General features: G+C 46.7%; 1 protein-coding gene across 2 annotated transcripts in view; it reads left to right on the top strand.

Moving 5' to 3' along the window:
- The window catches only part of SCYL2 (SCY1 like pseudokinase 2), a 1,629,773-nt gene that overhangs the window by 1,578,522 nt on the left and 30,638 nt on the right, over positions 1-20,613 (top strand). Inside the window, exon 16 of one of the 2 annotated variants that reach the window (XM_069629360.1) lies at positions 9,116-9,208. The exons of the other annotated variant lie outside the window; for it this stretch is intronic. Within the exon in view, the coding sequence (XP_069485461.1) occupies positions 9,116-9,208 (93 nt within the window). The remainder of the gene's footprint in view (positions 1-9,115; positions 9,209-20,613) is intronic. 2 annotated transcript variants of the gene reach the window in all.

The raw sequence follows: 20,613 nt of genomic DNA, 5'->3' as shown, positions 1-20,613 counted from the left end.
CAAGAAACATCATTACTAAAGACTTTAAAGACATTAGAATTACTCGAAACTTACCGTTCGTGCAGTAAACGACGGACAGCAGTCCTCTGAAGTCAAGATGCCTGCTCCCCTTATCCAGTGAAGAAACTGGTTACAGCACCCTGCCCCGAGGCAGATGGAGAGCACGGCGTTCACTTACCTAAGGTGAGAGCGTTAACCTTTGGGGTTCTACAGGAGAAGAGAAAGGGAAGAAGAGAGAGACTTTCAATAACCCAGTTCCTTAATCCCATATTTTCTATCTGCAGACATCTTACCCTTCAAGTCAGACATACAGTGCACAGAGGTCCAGCCCAAAGAGCCAGCCGTGTGTTACACATCACCTTTGAAGATACGGTATACGCCCAGTCAAGACTAAAGCCTCTAAGGGAATCAGGTGAGCGTTACAGAACGCAAAGCCTACCATAAAACTCCCGTCCAGGCGCTATGAAACCTCGGATACCGACCAGCTAGCCCAGTTACTTGGGGAACTAAGGGCAGAAGTGCATGCAGCCCGTCAGGAAACGAACGCTCTAAGAAGGGAACTGATTATTTCCAAGGAGCGAACAGATGATCTCGCTAGACAATTGCTACAGTCACAAGCCGGACAGACCCCGTTACCCGCATCTGGGGGAAATCTTCCTTCTACATCCTCTATGAATCCAGTGCAGATCAACCTACCTGGGAATGTACCTCTGGCTCCGCCCGAACGATTTTCTGGTGACCCAAAGAGGTTTGCAGTATTTATCAATCAGTGCCGGTTGCATTTCTTATGCCGGCCAGCAGCATTTCCAACTGATCAAGCTAAAGTAGCTTTCGTGCTTTCGTACCTTAGTGGCAATGCGGCAGACTGGTCGATCCCTCTAGTAAATCAAGATGATCCGGTCCTCCATGATTTTCAAGCTTTTCAGCTCAGTATGGAAAAACTGTTCGCAAGACATTCACAGGGGCAGGCCTTGGACAATGAGCTTCTTTCGTTGCGACAAGGTAATCAAGACCTTTTGGCTTATATTGCGTCTTTCAACAGACTGATAGTGGAAACTCAATGGCCTGAGGACAAAAGGATTACGCTGTTTTATAGAGGTCTACGTGGAGAGCTCAAAGATGTGTTAGCCCAAGTAGTGAATCCCCCACAAGATTGTTCGGACTATATAGACTTAGTCGTTCAAATAGATCACAGACTGCAGAACAGGAAGGCCGATCGTTCCAAGTTTGATGCTCGAGTATTTTCCAAACCGCCAACTCCTTCCAAAGGAGTAGACTCCGGGGAACCCATGCAAATAGGGGGTCTGAAAGGTCCTCTAACACAAAAGGAGCGGGAAAGGAGAAAACAGTTGCAATTATGCTTCTATTGCGGAAACTCAGGGCACTTTCTTCGAGACTGTCCGGTGAAACCTGCCAAGAAGGCAGTAGGAGCTGCAGTTACCAAAGTTACAAACTCTGAGCAGGGAAACGACCTCGCCCGACAAGAATAGAGGTCCTCTTGCCGAGCGTGAAAACCAGTTCCGTGACCTCGCATTTCGTGATACCTATGGTCCTCATTAGCCCTGATAATCCGGATCGATTACATGCAATTGAAGCTTACGTCGACAGCAGTGCCATCGGCAATTATGTGGATCATGAAATGGTTTTGAGGATGAATCTAACTCTTTGTCCCAAGGCTGTAAAGGACGTCATTACTACGGTGGATGGTACGGAGATAGCCTCCGGGCCAGTAACGCATACCACTCAAGAGGTGACGCTAGTAAGTCAAGATGGACACCATGAGAAGATCGTGTTCGATGTGATCAAGGCCCCTCAGTTTCAGATTATTCTAGGAATATCTTGGTTAGAGAAACACAATCCTCTGATCGATTGGCGAGCAAGAACGGTCCAGTTTCCAGAATGTGTCTCTACTTGTCACCCTCCACCTGGTGTTGCACTGGCAGCAATTTCTTCAGAGACTCCCCAGTTACCTCCCGAATACCTAGAATACCAAGATGTTTTCCGGAAGGATCAGGCTAACTCTCTACCTCCTCATAGGTCTTATGACTGCCAGATAGACCTGATACCTGGATCTACTCCTCCTTGTAGTAGAATTTATGCCCTCACCGAGCCCGAGAACCTTCACCTTCGACAATACCTGGATCAATACCTGGCAAATGGGTTTATTCGTCCTTCCAAGTCCCCTGCTTCTTCAGCTTTGTTCTTCGTTCCAAAAAAGGAAGGAGACCTTAGAACTTGTATCACCGTTAAGAATAGATATCCGTTGACTTTGATCCCTGAACTCCTGGACCAAGTCAGAAAAGCATGCATATATACAAAACTGGATCTTAGAGGAGCTTACCACTTGGTACGAGTAAAAGAGGGCGATGAATGGAAGACGGCCTTCCGCACCAAGTATGGGCTATTTGAATATCAGGTCATGCCCTTCGGACTTTGCAATGCCCCGGCCGCCTTTCAATATTTTATGAACGATGTCCTCAGAGAGCTCATAGATGTGTGTGTTGTTGTTTACATTGACGACATCCTCGTTTATTCTTCATCGGAATCTGAACATCGGAAACACGTGAAAATGGTCCTCGAAAGATTGCGTCAACACAACTTTTCGCTAAGTTGGAAAAATGTGTTTTCAACGTGACTGAAGTTGAATTCTTGGGATTCATATTATCACCTGGCGGAGTGCGTATAGATTCAAAGAAGGTCGATGCAGTTCTCAAATGGCCATCACCATCCTCCGTAAAAGGTGTGCAAAGCATGTTAGGCTTCGCTAACTTTTACCGCAGGTTTATCCCCGAATTCTCTCGAATAGTCCAGCCCATCACTGCCTTGTTAAAGAAAAACAAACGTTTTGAATGGTCTACCGAGGCGGAACAAGCTTTCCAGGATTTGAAGACTACATTTATCTCTGCACCAATCTTAAAACACCCTCGCCCCGAACTCCCCTACATCGTGGAAACTGATGCTTCAAGCCTTGCCATGGGGGCAGTTCTATCACAAAAGGACCCGGTAACCAATCAGTTGCATCCCGTGGCATTTTGGTTCCGCAAATTCTCGCCTCCTGAAATCAATTACACGATTACTGACAAGGAACTTCTGGATATCAAGTCTGCCTTTAAGGCTTGGCGGCATTATCTGCTGGGGGCCCGACACACCGTTACTGTGATTACGGATCACCGAAACCTGCAATATTTGAAAACCGCAAAAGCCCAATCCTCTAGACAACTCCGTTGGGCATTATTCTTTGCCGAGTTTGACTTCATAATTACCTATCGACCTGGTACAAAGAACGGTAAAGCTGATGCCCTTTCTCGGATGGGAGTGGAAGAACACTTGATCAACCCTAAACCTGTACCAATCATTCCCGAACAAAGAATTCTGGGTGTAATCGCCACAGAATCCATAGAGGAAGTTAAGGATATAAAGCCAGGCAACTTGTAACTCCAGCAGACATACAGAATTGGCATCTGCAGGGAAAGGACTTTGCAGTAAAGGACAACTTATTGTATTTCCAAGAACAATTATACCTACCCAGCACAGATTTACAGAAAAAAGTAATCTCTTGTTATCACGATTCTTTAATGAAAGGACATCCCGGTATGGCCAAGACCTCAGAAAAGATCAAGCGCTACTTCTGGTGGCCGTCTTGGAAAAAAGATATCAGAGACTTTATAATGTCCTGTGGAGTATGCGCCCAAAACAAGAGTCAAAAGGAAAGACCAGCAGGCCTCTTACGTCCTATTGACATCCCACCTCGCCCTTGGCATACGCTTTCTATGGACTTCATCACCGATCTACCTCCATGCTCCGGACACAATACGATTCTAGTAATCGTGGACTTATTCTCCAAGATGGCGCATTTCATTCCGCTCAAAGGCTTGCCAACAGCAGCAACTCTGGCCCGAGAATTTCTCGAAAACATCGTCCGACTGCACGGTTTTCCTTCGGTTCTAATTTCGGATCGAGGTAGTCGATTTATTTCTCATTTTTGGCGAAGTTGCTGTCGGTCGGCTCAAATTGATGTGAGACTATCGACCAGTCACCACCCTCAGACCGACGGACAAACCGAGAGGACCAATCAAACTCTGGAACAGTATTTACGCTGCATGCTGCAACAAACTGAAAAAACTTGGAAAGACATCCTTTGGATAGCCGAATATGCCTACAATAACTCTGTCCATTCGGGAACTGGGAAAACCCTGTTTTTTCTTTTGTACGGCAGTCACCCTCGAACCTCGGAGTTGGATCCCCTCCAAGATCTTGGAACACCAGCAGTAGACTACCTGCATTCTACAATCACCCAAGCCTTTAAGGAAGCTGTTTCTCACCTTCAAAGGGCTAAAGAACAATACAAGAAAGGAGCAGATCAACATCGGAAGGAAGCCCCTCAATATCAAGTAGGGGATCAAGTCTGGTTATCCACCAAATATCTACCTCTAAAAGGGCCACGCACATTCAACCCAAGATACCTTGGTCCCTATTCCATCACTACCATAGTAAACCCAGTAGCGGTCAAGTTGGACTTGCCCCCGCACATGAAGATACATCCGATCTTCCACGTCTCTCTATTAAAACCCGTGCAACCTCAAACCCGACTAACTAAATCTCCAAAACCTATCCTAGTTGATGGAGAACTCGAGTTTGAAGTCAAAAGCATTCTGGACTCCAAGATCTCCAAATCTAAACTATTTTACCTAATTGACTGGAAAGGCTACGGCCCCCAAGAGAGATCCTGGGAACCTTTGAATATGTCCACGCTCCTCGCCTAATCAAAAGATTTCACCGAACATTTCCTGACAAGCCAAAACCCCCGGAGAAGCCCGGTTTGGGAGGGGCCTTGAGGGGGGGTACTGTCATGATCTCTGCTTCCAAAAGGTCAGGGTTTTCCCAACTCCCTTGGAAGCAGATCCATAACCCAGGTTCCGAGTGCCAACCAGTCCCAATTGGGACCTTTTGGACCCAGTCTTGGCGCCAGTAGCACCAGGCTCATAAATATGCCCAGTCCCAGCGCTGGAAGGGCCGGGCTCATAATGCTTGGGTGGACTTACCTGCAGCAGACCATGCTGCTTACTCGCCTGCCAGTTGAGCCTCTGATCCTCTTCTGTTTGGAACTACTTTTCCTGTTGGGTGGGGCAGGAGCCACTCCCTAGATTCAGAACATTGGAACTCTTCTGGAAAGCAGGAACTCTTTTCTTACCTAGGCGTGGCTGTGGAAGGAGACACCTAAGCACTACAGGAGGCTATTTAAACCACACCCGATGGATGAATCTTGCTTTGCGTTATTCTGCATCCTCTGCAGCAGAACGCTCATCGTGTCTTCTGCATCTGATCCTGGGCCTAAGGAAAAAGGCTTACCATCCTGAATCCAGTCTTCAGCAACACCTATAAAGACAAGAAAGAACAGGTTAGCATTACGGTCTTCAGTGACAGCTCTTCACTTACCTGGTCCATCGGCTGTCACCAACGCCTCACACTGCATTCCGGCATCTGAAAGACAAAAGCTTACCAACTCTTTGCACGCTCCGGAAGCCTTCGGCGCTGCATCCCGCATCTGAAAGACAAAACAAGGTGCGTTTAAAGACATTGGGGAACTTTAATACTCACGTGCCATTACTCCTTTCCACATCTAACCCAGTGGGTATTCCGGCACCCTGCAGCCGCTCCGAACTTGTACCTGCAAAATAAAAAGACAGTTAGAGCGCATCGTGAAGCAGGCAACAAGCGCTTACTTACGTGCTTCCAGGCGCTTCTATTCATCACACGGGCTCCATCTTCAACTCACTTCAGCCCGTCATCCGCCATCGCCGGAACCCTGCAAAACAAGAAACATCATTACTAAAGACTTTAAAGACATTAGAATTACTCAAAACTTACCGTTCGTGCAGTAAACGACGGACAGCAGTCCTCTGAAGTCAAGAGGCCTGCTCCCCTTATCCAGTGAAGAAACTGGTTACAGCACCCTGCCCCGAGGCAGATGGAGAGCATGGCGTTCACTTACCTAAGGTGAGAGCGTTAACCTTTGGGGTTCTACAGGAGAAGAGAAAGGGAAGAAGAGAGAGACTTTCAATAACCCAGTTCCTTAATCCCATATTTTCTATATGCAGACATCTTACCCTTCGAGTCAGACATACAGTGCACAGAGGTCCAGCCCAAAGAGCCAGCCGTGTGTTACACATCACCTTTGAAGATACGGTATACGCCCAGTCAAGACCGGCGTCTCTACGGGAATCAGGTGAGCGTTACATCTGGGACCGCTGGATGATTCCTGATGATTCATGATGCTCTTGCTTGTCACAGTATCTTGGGTGCCTTGGCAGACAAAGTGGTGGAGTTTCTTGGCCTTGCTCGTTAGGACCCCTCGAGGATGGACGACCCTTGGAAGAAGGAGTTGCTGGGATGTCGGTATCGAGAAGAAGAAAGGAACCAAGCAGTGTCAGAAAGGCAGCCCTTTTGGTCTTCGCGGTGGTCTCAGATGGTGGGTCGTTAATCTGGCTGAGGATGTCCCACGAAAGTGAAACTTGCTGTGGACCTTGTCAAGGCCTGGCTGAAGAAGATAAGACGCTGGGTGCCCTTGGATGACTTTCAATGGTGATGGTTGTAGTGGCAGAATTAGGTGCCAGGTTTCAGGATTTCTTGGTTTACCAACTTTCGGTTCTTCGGTGCTGCAGCCTCAACACGATTCTCAGGATGGCTTCTGGCGACCTGGATACGACCATTGGACTCAGGACCCTCACCAAGTCTGGACCCTCGAGACGTTTTCTTCTGAGTTTGGTGGCGGGAAACCCACCAGCGGACACTCCACTGTGTGACAGCGACCCTGGACCTTCACCAGCGTAGGTAAGTAGACAGATGTCATTGCAGGGATGCCCTTTGAAGGATTCTTCAATGATTTTGAACTTTCACAGCTGCGGGTGTCATGCAGCACTATGCCAGGGTACCCCCTCTTCCGGGCGATACTCAGCAACCTGGCTTCCAACGGTCCCGAACACTCCTCCGGAACCTCGGCAACACAGATTAACTTCTTTGTATAAGGACGTTCAAGCACTCCGACGAAGATCCCTTCTGCGGACGGCAGACATACAGGACTGGCTTCCAGGACACTGCGGGTGAAGAGCAGCAGTTGCATGATGTTTCCTTGTAGCTCAGGAAAAGGTCACCTATCCCAGTCCTCTCTGGTTCAGTCCTTGAGTCAGCACAGAAGCTTTCGGATTGCTTGAAGATTGGCAGCTGCGGTCTTCCTGCTCCAGCTGGGCTCCAGGATGCAAACTTAAGATAACTTCAGCTTCAGGTTTCTTGTTACAGCTTCTGGCAAGGAGGTGAGTGTGAGACCCCCTGTTATTCCCCATTCACTATGGCTGAGCCAGGCTCAGCCTGCCTGTCACACACAACTGCATTCATGCAGGCAGCACCCAATCAGGCTCACAAGCATTCAGGCTATTCACCGAATACCAGACACCCGCAACACAGGATGTGGATTGGGGCTACTCCCCAGCCTTTCAGTGCACTTCCCTGCATTAATTGCAGTTTGTCTGGGGTGGTTCAGGCGTTGTCACACAACCAAAACCAGACACTCACAACAGAGAATACATATTGACTATGCACTCCATTCGGGTAGACTCCACCCCAAGGGTCTACCCACAACATGCAGCCCATGGGAAAGCTCCAGCCATTCTCTCCGGAGGCAGCCACAGAGCCATATATGGTCAATGCAGGGTAAGGGGACAGAGCCACGGCTTCCCAGGACTTGGAGAAACAAGGGGGTAATGCAAAGGAAACCAAGGGGCTACGAGTGGTCATCTTGCCTTTGTGTAGGAATCCATTGATCCTATGTCAGGGCCTGGGTATCCCACACATGGAGGATACCCACTGTCACATCAGCACGTCGCTGCCATAATCCCATACCCTGCTCTGTGGGCAACACACATGTGCCCAAAAACATAGATTAGGGTACAGGGTTGTACCGCTACCCATGGGTGCCCTAAGAGTATCCCATGGTTACTGTTTACCAAGAACAACATGAAGGGCTGCAGAAACTAGGCAGAACACACAGTTTAAGGGGGTAGAGAACAAGCACAAGGAGGCACTGTCCCTCGAAGGTGGCCCTGTCCCTCCAAGACATTTCCAGCATCACTATTACCGCTATTTTTTTCAATGCAGAATGTTTCTTTTTACAATTTCCATTGTTTAAATTAAATGCAGAGGTCAAATATGGGTGGGAAAATGCCTGCAAACTGTATTTATCTGCCAACCCCGTCCCTTACCCCAAATAAACCATTAGTTTTTTTTTCTAAAGATACTATCTGTAACTCATTTACAGATGGATATTGTTGGTTCATTTTGTATGCAATTCTTTTCTGCACTAAAGAATGTGTGCAATGAATATTCTGCTAAGTCACGGAGTACTGATAAACTGTCAGTGAGCATCAGAACCTTGGTTGCTGTCTCCCCTACACAGTCCTGTCTCCATTTCCCTGCACTGTTGTAAAGTAATTTTTTAATGCAACCTCGGTGATATATGTCAATTCCTCCCGACTTTTTGGTCAGTGCCCTAGTAATTTTTCCTTTGGATCAAGAACACTTAGACCTAGCGTCAATCTTTCTTTACCAACAGTAAATCATTGATTTTTTGCTTGGTGGTATATGGGCCACTCTTGTAGATACCAGTGCTGGAAAACGCTGTTTACAGGTAAGTGATTTAAATTTACTTATAGGCATAGCTGTTATATTCTTTGTCCTTCTGAATGCAACCCTTCTTTGCCACAATGTAAACAATACCCCAGTGGATTGACAAATTGAAAAAGGCCTAAAGAATGGAAGCCAGTTGACGCATGAGTCCACGTAAGTATGAAGATGCAGGTGCACAGGTTTTCGATTTTATTTTGCTTTATTTTGTTCTGCATCATGTGTATGTTCTTTCCATTAGTTAAGAAAAAGGGGTAACTAGACCTACATGGGTCACAACTGCAAGTGGTTTTTACTATCCTTTTATTGTTTTTCATTTTAAGTTACGTGGCAATTGTAAAGAATTCATCCGTCATTGGCCTCATAGTACTAATAAAACAATAAATGTAGCAGAATAAAATTGTTGAAGAATTCAATAAAACCAATTCAAATATTTCAGTTTGAACAGATTGATAATGCGTTTAAGAATACTGGACCGGAAACTCCAAGAAGTGGGTCAGATAGCAAAGAGACTTTAAAACAGCAGCGGAAGGTATTTTTGATTTTATTATGAGGATACATGTATTCTATTTAGAAAATACATATTTAAAAGGTTTTTCTTAAATCATTTAGAAACCTGTATTGATGTCTACTTTTAAGGTGCTGTGTTCAACATTTCGAAGGGTTAGGATATTGTTTGTTAAAAACATTTTTTATTGTTTCCCCAAAAGGTACTTTGGACAAATGATCTTCCATAACATTGTTGTTACAAGTATACAGATATCTTCCAGATTAGTTACTTTACTTATCTTTTAGGGTGATACGTTTGGGCTATTGTCTGTAGATAATTAATATGTTACCCACAATTCAAATAAGGTATATTCCAACCTGTCTTTTATGAGTGTATTTATCTGGCTGCTCGCTTTGTGTAATTTACAATATTTGAAGTGCAGTACTTTTTAAATGCTGGCTTTCTAATGCTCTTTCTTTTTGTGTGTGTGTGTGTAAATGTCAGCCGAGTAAGATAGGACGAAGGATAGATCCTACACTTTAGGTGCCTCCAATGAATGTAGGAAGCAGTAATGAAAGTGGCTTGCTTATATAGCACTTTGTAGCCAAAGAAGCTGTTCAAGAACTTCCAAAATGTATGTAACGCGTCATTCCTTCAAAGCTTGTTTAAATCTTGCTAGCGAGGAATGACATCTAATTTCCCAAGGTGGATTGTTTTGTCTTTGAGTTAGGGAGGGGTCGGAATAATGCCTAAGACTTATCTCAGCTAGGATAGTCCACTAAAGAGATTCTAAATAGGTGATTCTCAAGAAGAGCATAAACCACGTGTCTCCCTATCACTGTGGCTGAATCCTATAGGTCATGCTTTTCTGGGGCCAAGGGAGGTGTTCTGAGGTTGCCAGTCTTTGGGTTTTAATGTCTCACATTTCACTTGAGGCATCCCCATAGTGGTCTGTTTTGTGTTGTGACTGTTGTTGTGTTATGGGTTCTCCTAGATTAGTAGTTTGGCCGGTATAGTGAGCCCTGATGTACTGAGCCATTGTGGCTTGCTTGGTCCATACCTCCAAACTTCTGGGGAAAGGTTGAATCCCTGGATATGGTCCTGCTCTTCTTGGACACTGGGACTCCGGCAGACCCCCAACACGATAGCCTGCTTGAGCATAACAATGTGCGAGTACTGTATCATCCAAGAAGTTGGACTTCCTCAAGCGCTGGTGCTTGCCTACAAATCCGGAGAATAACACATCAGTCCATACTGATCTCTTGGCTGGTTCCCTAGATACTTTTTTCTCCTTCTCATCTTGCATTTCTGTTGGTTCTCTGCTTCTGCTGTATCCCCTTTTTCAGTAGCCACACGGTTCTCTTTTACTCAGTGTCGCTCATTACCATCTCTTGTTAATCACCTAATCTCCTGTTTTCTTCTTTACTTACTCTTTAGCACTTTCTTACTTCTCTCTTTTCCTACTCCTTGATTTTATGTACCTTATCTTCGCTCTGAAGCTCTCTTTGCATTATACTGTCTTTTCAATTTCCCTCTTCGCGGACAGTCTCTTCCTCCTTGATGTTCCACAAAGCTCTTCCTCCTTCTTTCCTCCTGTTTATCACCTTTTGCTTGCGCTCTCTTTAAATTACCCTTCTGTCTATCTGTTCCTCATTTTCTCTACTCTGGTCCTCTTGTCTACTTAATTTCTCTACATGTGTCACTCCGCCGGTCTTTTGTGGATCCTACTCCCTACTGTTTTCATCTGTCATTCACTCCTTCTCTCTCGAGTCGTCCCTCCACTCCAATCTACAGTTTTACTCCCTCTGTAATTTTTTTTGCTTTCCGTTCCTTCGTTTCTCAATGAGCTTTTTTTTCTTCTGTCAGTCCTCTACATTTTTGTGGGTGAATCTGTTTTCTTACTTTCATCTCCCCATCTCCTCTCCATCTTTTAACAATCCCTCCTGCTCACTCTTCTTCTCTGCCACAATCTTGGTTTATCTCCATCAATTTGTACTCTCTGCTCTTTCCTTTTCCTCCTCTTTCTATCCCTCTTCTACTTTTCGTCTTCTACCACCTTCACGTTTTTCTTTCAACTTTGCCTCTTCCATGTTAGTCTTGCATTTCCTCCATTTCTGTTGTCCTTTCACCTCCCCTTTGTCCCCTTGTGTACAGGCGTGTAATAAATGACATATCATATAATTTCCTATGCTTTCTCCATGATTCCACTCTATACTCCTCTTTCGCCTAGGGTCTTCTTCCCCATTTCAATTTTCCTTCTGTCTTCTTATATCCAGTCTCCAATCCCTTTAACCTCTTCTTGCTTTCGCTATCATTTTCTTTCTAAAACCCTTTCCTCTGCTCCTCATTTTCTCCTCTATACCTTCTAAAATCCTGGTTCCTCTTGGCACTGCTGCCAGCAGCCGCCTTTTGTTTTCCCCATGCCCTCATACTTTTGATCTCCACTTTTTTTATATCCTGTCTCTGCTGCATATATGGGCTTATTCAGACTTACCCGTGGGAAAAGATAAAGCTGGAGACCAATTAGGATGGAGGACATTGCTCACCCTTCATCTGAAAAACCTGAAGGTGTCTCGCCCGCTAGTCCCCGGGGATCTGTCATCCAGGTGGCCAGGACATGGCCATCGCTATTGGATCCATTTCCTGGGGGTGGACCAGTGCGGGAGTATCATCTGGATGGGGGGTCTTCGAGGAGTGGAAGTGGGACACCGAAGGGTGAGACGCTGTATCCCCTTCTTTATGACACCTTTTCCCCATCCTGTCCAGTAGGATACTTAGAAACTCCACCCCCTCCGCCCCCCCACCCTTTTCAGACACAAACACTTTCTCACCCTGCGACCGACAACAGACTAATATCATGGGCATTTACCTGACATGTCCCAACACAAGGGTCAGGCAGTGTCGGGCAATTGCTGAAAACTACACACACCTGACTGCCCTTTCCCTTCCCCACTGTGATAAGAGGCAGAGCACAAGAGCACACTGGGAGCAAGGCTAAATGCACAAGGAAGCAGCTATTCCAGGACGGCAGTTCAAACGGAGGATAAAGGCAGCGAGACCTGAAAGGATGTCAAGGAGGGCATTGCCCTTTTCAACCCAGACCCCCGAAGCCTCCGACAAAAGAAACATAAGACAGGGAATCGCAGCTGGCGAATGGTGTGACTGATGTCAGCGGTACATGGAAACCTCCCACACTGATTGTCTGGGTGGGGAGACGTGGTTGCCATTGTGGCACCGTCCTTGACTCGAGCGGCAAAAGAAACAATTACCAACGAGTTCAGCACAGCCGGTGAGTCGAAAGAACCTGATAATGGGCCGAACTGTTAGGTTCAAGGTTGCAGTGGCAACATTACGAAGATTAAAAGACAGAGGTCCCTTGTGAGTAAAGAGAATACCAGAGGTAGAGTTGTCCGGCGCCACGTGGGCGCTTGTTCGGAGGTCTCTGACTGGTACCCCTCTCCTGAACAAAGAGACTGTATTGAACAAAAAGTGTAATGAAAATACCAGTACCAAGAGGCCATAGGGAAGGCCGACGTGAGGTGTCAAGGTGGTCATACATGGGTCAAGCAAAACCCCTTGTACAATCCAAAGTCCTTGACACGTTGCAGAGGTTTTGCCGATTATAGACTTGTGAACAACACTAAGGGAATTTGGAGACAGGCGTTTGCACCTGGCGGAGGGGAACACCGTTCACTAGGCCCACTGCCCGAAGTTCTAGCTTCTCTCTACACGCACCGTAGTGCAAGGACTCTTCATCCCTACTATGCTGCCTGACCATCAGCGCTCTCTCAGCCACCTTACGAGGTAGGATTACCACGTAGGGTAATTGCTCTCTGCCATGAGTTTCGCCAGAAAAAATAGCAATCAACTTTTTTTGTGTTAAATTTTGCAAAATGTCTTTTAATTGGCACCTGCTACCGTGCTTGCCTGGCATTTCTCGACTGCCCCATTAATCTGCATCTTGCTGCAGATAGTGATGCAACCCTTGTTTGCAGTCTGAATTTACAACCCTGCAGCATTTTCATCATGGCCGCCGATTTCTCTTCAGGTTCCCGATGTTGCTTTGCCCTTCAACTTCATCCCTGTTGGCTGGCTGTTTTTCCTAGCCAATGGGAACCGGCAGGCTTTAGCCGGCACCCCTCACTAGGGCCGCTACCCAAAGTTCTATCTTCCCTCTACATGCACCGTAGTGCGAGGACTCTTCATCCCTGCTATGCTGCCTGACCATCAGCGCACCCAGAGGTGCTGCAAGGCCTCTCTTGGCCACCTTATGAGGTAGGATTACCACGTAGGGTAGTTGCTCTCTGCCATGAGTTTTGCTAGAAAAAATAGTACTCAAAATATTTTTGGGTGAAATTTAGCAAAATGTCTTTTAATTAGCACCTGCTACCGCACTTGCCTGGCATTTCTCTACTGACCCATTAATCTGCATCTTGCTGCAAATAATGATTCGACCTGTGTTTGTAGTCTGAATTTACAGCAGCCTCGCAGCATTTTCATCATGGCCACCTATTTCTCTTCAGTTTCCCGATGTTGCTTTGTCCTTCAACTTCATCCCTATTGTCTGGCTATTTGCTTTTCCTAGCCAATGGTGAACCAGCAGGCTTTAGCCGGCACCCCTCACTGAGGCCCACCACGAACAAAGGCCCCTGTCTGCTCCCTGTCCGCTATCAGTACGCTCCAGGTGAGAACCCCTGTTTCATTATTGAATTGACTCTTGCATCTGTGTGCTGCCGCCCTGCAACATGGGGTGGGCTCCATGTTTATGCCCTGAATTTACTTTCACATCTGTGTGCTACTGACCTGCAATATCGGTTGGGGTCATGTTTATGCCCATTGAATTGATTCTTGCATTTGTATGTACGTGCTGTCGCCTTTGTAACATCAGGTCAGGCTCTACGAATGTATTTACCTTGAACTATCTCTTGCACTTTGCATGTATTGTTTTACTTCTACATGATCTTTCATGATGTTATTAACACATGTGCTTCCCTTTCTGTAACCTAAAGCACTGTAACCACTTTCTTAAGTAAAAGCGCCTAGATACCCCTGGGTTTCATATACTATAAAAATAAATAAACTAAACCGGGCGAACTGGTGATTGTGAATAAACACGCCGATGTCATAGGCTAACAAAGTGATCCAGCGAGACGTGATCGCCCTTCGGAAGTCTTTGTTTAAAGTGTTGGCAAGTGCTGTGGAAGGTCTAAGCCGGGATGAGGGGGACCTAACTAAAAGGTGGTTGTTTAAAAAGACATTGAGACTTTTTGAAAATTACAAATAAGGAACCCGACTGAGGGACGTCAAGAGAAAAGTGTGAAGAAGCAAAGTGAAAAACATTGGGACAAGTATAAACCCGACTGAGGGATGTCCACAGTGAATGGTTGGTCTGAGCCTGATTGAGGGAGGATAAACACTAAGAGGAGGACCAGAGCCCGGCTGAGGTGTATCCAAGGGCGAAGAGTAATCACCCTATATGAAGATTACCAGAAGGAACTGTTGGTGTTGTTGTTTTGGCATATCAGACCCTCTAAAGCAATAGACTTTGCACTAAAGAGACTTGGCCACAGAAGGTTCTGATAGAGAGAAAAGCAACTATGAGCTCGTGCCGGAGAGGCCCAGAAGTGTACTGTGCTCAAGAGTCCCGCCTTTTCCTGATTTATCATTTTGTGAACACTTTTTTCTCTTCTGGTGAACATTATCCCCCCTCTTTTGTAGCATAGCGGTAAGGATTGGCAATAGGTTTTCTTAGTATAGGCCCTGTTTATTTGACTAGACTCCACTAGGACTGTTATTATTTGATTGTCATAGCTTGCTCCCATCTTAGATTTTGGAAAAAGTAAAGGAACTTATGTTATGTTACAAGCTCCCCGCACTAAGCCAAAATACCAATGCATTAGTCCCAGAGTGCCCGGCCCGTCCAGAAGCCAGTGTATTGTGGCAGCGTCCAGACCCCACCCTGTGGTGGAAAAAGGAGCGAGGCGTGGGCAAAGTGGGTGCAAGAGCAACAGACCTTGGAAGGGGGTGATGCAGCAAGGGAACAAAAGATTATCCATAACAGTTTGTTCGCCTGCAGATCTGTTAAGTTGGACCACAAATCCGGAGTGCAGGAAGGAGGTATATTCCGAGCATGTTTGGAATTATTTGTAATTTGTGGGGCAACTTCAAAGATAAATAGTTAGATGGTTGTTTAATGGGCCCGATAAACACTCAGCCCACCGAGTTAAACTTTGCTGGCCTTTGGATGTGGGACTAGCTTCAAATCTTTTCACTGGGTCAAACACCAGAATAGCAAATCGGGAACTGTCAAGCCCAGAAGTCAAAAACAGACTGTCTGAACAGGGAGTGCAGTTGTAGAGCAGAAGGTTAGGATGTTTTGCTAAGGATCATCTGACACATTTCCGGATATGTTACCAGCCCAACACTCGAGGTGTGGGAAGAACTTAAAATCAGAAACCTGTGTTCTTGTATCGAGCAAAGTTCAAACTTATGTGGACAGATCATTCAGCTCTCAATACTATGTAACATTATCCTCCAAATACAAATACTGGAGGAACTGTGTTGCATTGCCACAAGGAGTCAGAAATGGTATAGTCTGTCAACGTGTCCCTATACTGAGGAAATATAAATAGGTAGACCATGCCCAAGAGTAGTAGCAGGAGCCATATAAGGATAGGCATGAAGGATTTGGCCAAGAAACAAACCACAAACTTGTGCACTGAACAAAAAGTGTGATGGCTTATAAAACAGTGTACTTGAGGGATGGGCCAACAAACCACAAGACGGAATGGAATATAAAAAAAACTGGAGATCCATCTACCTGTTAGTTCTGTGGTCCTTTACTTTCCCATGTGCTCGTCATGTAGAATTGAGACCAAGCACAACCTTGGATTCCATGAATCGCGTTCATCTCCCTTTCAGCAGATGCTCAGTCTCCTGCTCGGCAGAGGAAAGTTTGGCCATGCACTCTTTACTTATGCAAAAGGGTTCCCACTCTCAACATCCATTGCTTCCACCATAACCGTGCAAGCCATCAAATCCCCACCAATTACAGAAATGCCAACATTGTTCTCTGCAGAACACTGTCCTCTGTCTTCCGATTCTCCCCCTCAGAAACTGTGCCACCATTTCCTCACACTAACTGGCACCAACTGTGAGGATTCTTTCAAGCAACGTGTTTGTAGTTGTATTTTCTTGGTCAGATTAGCAGGGCTTTAAATCATCCGCGAGAATTGTTTAAGCAGTTTGTCAACCTATTTGTGTCTACCTCGTTGGCACTTATTTCCTCTCAAGTCAATGTTTTGAACACCTTTTTTGTTGTGAAAGTCAAGCGAACTCGGACTGAAATTTAATTGAAATAATCTAATTCCCTAGTGTAAGTCCCTCCTGACCCATGACACTTGTGTGAAACACGACTGTCTTTTCGAACCTACTCCTCTGGGATCCTCCATTCAGGTGGCCAGGGAAGGGTCATCGCTTTTGGATCCTGACCCTTGGGATGGACAATCGAGGGAGGATCCCATGTGCGGAGGATCGTTGGGGATTGGGAGGAGAATGCCTAAAGGTGAGACATGGTATATCCCCTTTTCCCATTGTACATCAAAACCCTCACCCTCGTCTTTTATGGGATATTTTCAATCCCATTCCATCTCCCCCTCACCATTTCCAACATGTACTGGGACGAAGAAGAGGTGATCGAGAGCAGTGAAGATTATCCATAGACCTAACCGTGAGGAGCAGAGAAAAGCTTAGCGCATTACATCACTAGGCTGCCCCACTAATGAAGTGAGGCAAGGTCCGGCTGTTTACCTTAACTATTCACACCGGACTCCACTTTGACCCTCAGGGTATAAAAGGTGTGGTTCTGCCAGAGATAAAGGGCGAGCTGGGTTGCTGGTCGGTACCTGGAGGCTGCATCACAAGAAGCCTGGAATGTCTGTAAGAGAGCGGGATGCCGGGACACTGACCTTGTGTGGCTGGAGGGTTGCAGCGTGACGAAGGAGCCATGTTTCCATGGAGCCGGAGTGAGGCTAGTTCCTAATTATTGTCCGTGTCCAGCCCAGTGCTCGTTCCCCTGGGACATGTGCCGGTCTGGGGTCTGTCTGAGGGGCAGGTGGTGAGACCCAGACCTCTGCCCACAGAACCCGAAGAAGCTGCTCACCAGCGCCGCGCTATCTGGGTGAGTTTCGTAGCAGGAGAGAGAGAAACCCAGTGGTGTGCGTGTGGCTGGGGCGGGTGCAGAGATTTGAAAGTGGAAAGCGGTATGGAAAAAGGAAAGCAAGGAAGACAAGTTGCACGAGTGGCGCAAAGATAGGAAAAGACAGAAGAGGGTGCGCGAGTGACCCAAAAGTAGAAGAAAGGGTGCGAGCAACCTGAAAAACAGAAAGTGTGCATTTGAAGGTTGAAGGAAAGCAAAGAGAGGGTGCCAGTGGCCCAAAAGGAGAAGAAAGGGTGTGAGCAGCCCAAAAGTAAGTAAGAAAAGAAGGTGCAATGGTGCACAATGCTAGAAAAGACTTCCATTTATGTGTAATTTTACCTCCAGTAGTTTTTAGCAACATGTTAGCAGTGCACAAAGTACCTTACAGTACATTGCTCTGGGATCTTCCTTTCATTTTTAAGGGCCTAGACACCCTCGAAGGATTTTTTGGTAGAAGCACAAATGTGCCTTGGACAGAGCTAGTGGCAGCTGGTGGCAGCTGTTATTTTTAATATATTTTTAACCCTTTCTTGTGGTCCATATCACGTTTACTGCATTTCGCCCTGGACAGTGGCTTGGCCCCAAAATGGCCATTCCACGAGGTCCTTTGTTTTGTCCTTTGGCCATCTTGTCCCTTTGCCTTCCCACAGGTCGAGTAGACCCAGGAAAACCCTTATTTTGGTCATGCAGATCCCTGCGCAAACCGAAGCTTTCGCGGGATTCTGCATCCCTTGTGTGTGTGCCCCCAGGATGTGGGCTGGACTGTCTAGTTCCAATACACATCCTGGCTGCCAGAGAGTCTGGTGTGCTGGGAATGACTGGGACCACTGTGGTCTGTGATTGGTCCAAGTCTGGGATGGCTGTCTGTGAAGAGATCTCTCATTGGGTCCTCTTTGTTTCGGCACAAAGGAGATTCTGGATAAGAGAAGGGCCCAAACACCCATACCAGGTAATCGCTTGAGTTCTCCCCGAACTTAGGATAGGAGAAAAGTATCCTGAAAACAGGAAGCCGTGCGGAGGAACCGCTGTAAGGTTTAGCACCCTGAGTCCGCTGTTGTCCTGCTGGACCCCTCTGTTTCTGATCGAGCTTAGAAGGTCTGCAAAGCCGCTATTCTCGGCACCTCCAACATAACCTGAAAACAAGTCTTCTCGGAAGTGGTCCTGGGCCAACCCGTAAACTGACCAGCTTGCACGGGACCTTTGCCCTGGAACCGCCGCCATCTCGAGTTGACACTTGAGACTTTGGGGATCGTAAGCATTGGGTATAAGGTACTCTCCAGCTGCGTTTCGTACACCTAGGCACCCTAAATCTGGAATTAGAAGAGTAGGCATGAACCCAAGTGCAGGTGGTTGCTGTGTCACCCAGCCGTGGTGACAGACTTTGAGGGTGCCCTGCTGCTGTGCCCCCCATATGCCCTGAATGGAGCTGCAGTGGATTCAAGCTGATTCCTTCATCAGGAGCCGAGAAATCGGCACTGTCCGCAGAACCGCACAATTGCAGGATTTGTACCCGCAACCGAAGTGGACTCGACTGCCAAAGTTTGGTCCGGAGTGGGCAGAGTGTCGGTGAGTACTTGCAACCCTTATCGGTGGCTTCTTGCGAATCCATCCATTTTTACACACAGGTTTCCCCTCAGGGCCTTTCTTCTTTATCGAGATAGCCTGTGCTACCGAGCTATTCCCAACTCTTGGATCCTGTTCTGCCCTCTTGGAGAGACCCTCCTCTAATAGTGGGAACTTATTCTTCACTGCCTCACCTGCCTTCCTGAGCTGCTACAGCCCCTGCAAGAGACCCTGTTTTTGCCCAACCACACAATCGCGTGCATCTGCATCTGAAAGTATTTTTGATTATAAGGCTCCACGCTTGGGGATTGGAATGCCTCTCAGTTAGGGTTGATAAACTAAAGGACTGCCTAAAGTATATTCGCACTGTTATGCTCCCTTTCTTCACAGGTTGTGGACCCTTACTGTGTGCTACTTTTTAAGGCCATTGGTAACTGTATGTATGTTTTATAGTAGTGTTATGTTGGTTTAGTTATTGCTGCTATTTACTTTGTGTTTGATTTAAAAGGCCTTTAATAAATGTATATGTATTTTTGATATATGCACGCGACTGAGAGTAATTTGTAGTGTTGTTTACTGTGTGCTCATTTTGGGCTTTCGGTCACCCTCGCCCCTCCTGAGACCTAGTCTTGACCGCCACCAATGCTGCCTTGATTAGTCTGGCTTGTCCAGAAGGTTACCCTGTTCCAAGAAACTAAACTGGCCTTCTGAACCTCCTCCCACCAGGTCAGAGTTCAGTAATCCATCTTAAAACACAGCAAAGTGAAAAGTGTGCCAGGGATGCACTGCAAAGTGGAAAGAAACGGGAAAGTAAAACAATACAGAAGAAAAGATATGTCAACAAATGAGGTGGTGGTGGGTCCTTTCTTCTGTGCAGAGAAGCAATGCAGCTGTGGTTCTGGGCTCTGGAGAACAGGGTCTCCCTGACGGCAGCCTATCTGGCCAGAAAAGGAGAATGTCACAGCGGATGCCTTGAGCAGGCAGACTTTGGCCTCCCACAAGTGGGAGCTGTATTAGGTGTTTCTATTTTTGGGGGCCTCCTCAAGTGGACTTTATCGCTTCTAGTGTCAACAGACAGTGCGAGATGTTCTGCTCCAGGGAATTTTTCTCATCAGGGAGCTGTGGGGGAAGCGTTGACGGTAGAGTGGACATTCATCCTCCTTTATGGTTTCTGACCGATCCCTGTCATTCCGCTAGTTCTAAGAGATAGCGCCTGTTCGGAACCATGCTCATTCTGATCGCTCCACACTGGGCCCAGAGAACTTGGTATCTGGAGTTGCTGGACATGGCCATCTGCCCTCCTTGGTGCCTTTCGAGGACAGCGGACTTGCTCTACCAGTTGGAGGGGCGGATGATCCACACAAATCTCAGCAGCCTGAACCTTCATGCCTGGTTACTGAGAGGCTGAGATACAGGGAGTGGGACTTGTCAGACAATATCCTCGGTGTACTCCTTTCAGCTCGGAGACCCTCCACAAAGTCTCTTTATTCCTGCAGATGGTGTACATTTTCGGCTTGGTGCCGGGAGAACAATCTGGACCCTTTCTCCCATGTGTTGGATTGTATCCTGTCTTTGGCCCAAGTAAGCCTGCAGAATGGCACTGTAAAGTGATGCCTCACTGCTATTTCGTTGTTCAAGAGGTCCCCGGAACAGGCCTAGTTTTTCAGAATCCTCACTGTAATGCATT

This window comes from Ambystoma mexicanum, chromosome 12 (assembly GCF_040938575.1).
Source record: "Ambystoma mexicanum isolate Mex_15411 chromosome 12, UKY_AmexF1_1, whole genome shotgun sequence".
Classification (NCBI taxonomy): Eukaryota; Metazoa; Chordata; class Amphibia; order Caudata; family Ambystomatidae; genus Ambystoma; species Ambystoma mexicanum.
This window is presented reverse-complemented; position numbering and strand designations above follow the sequence as displayed.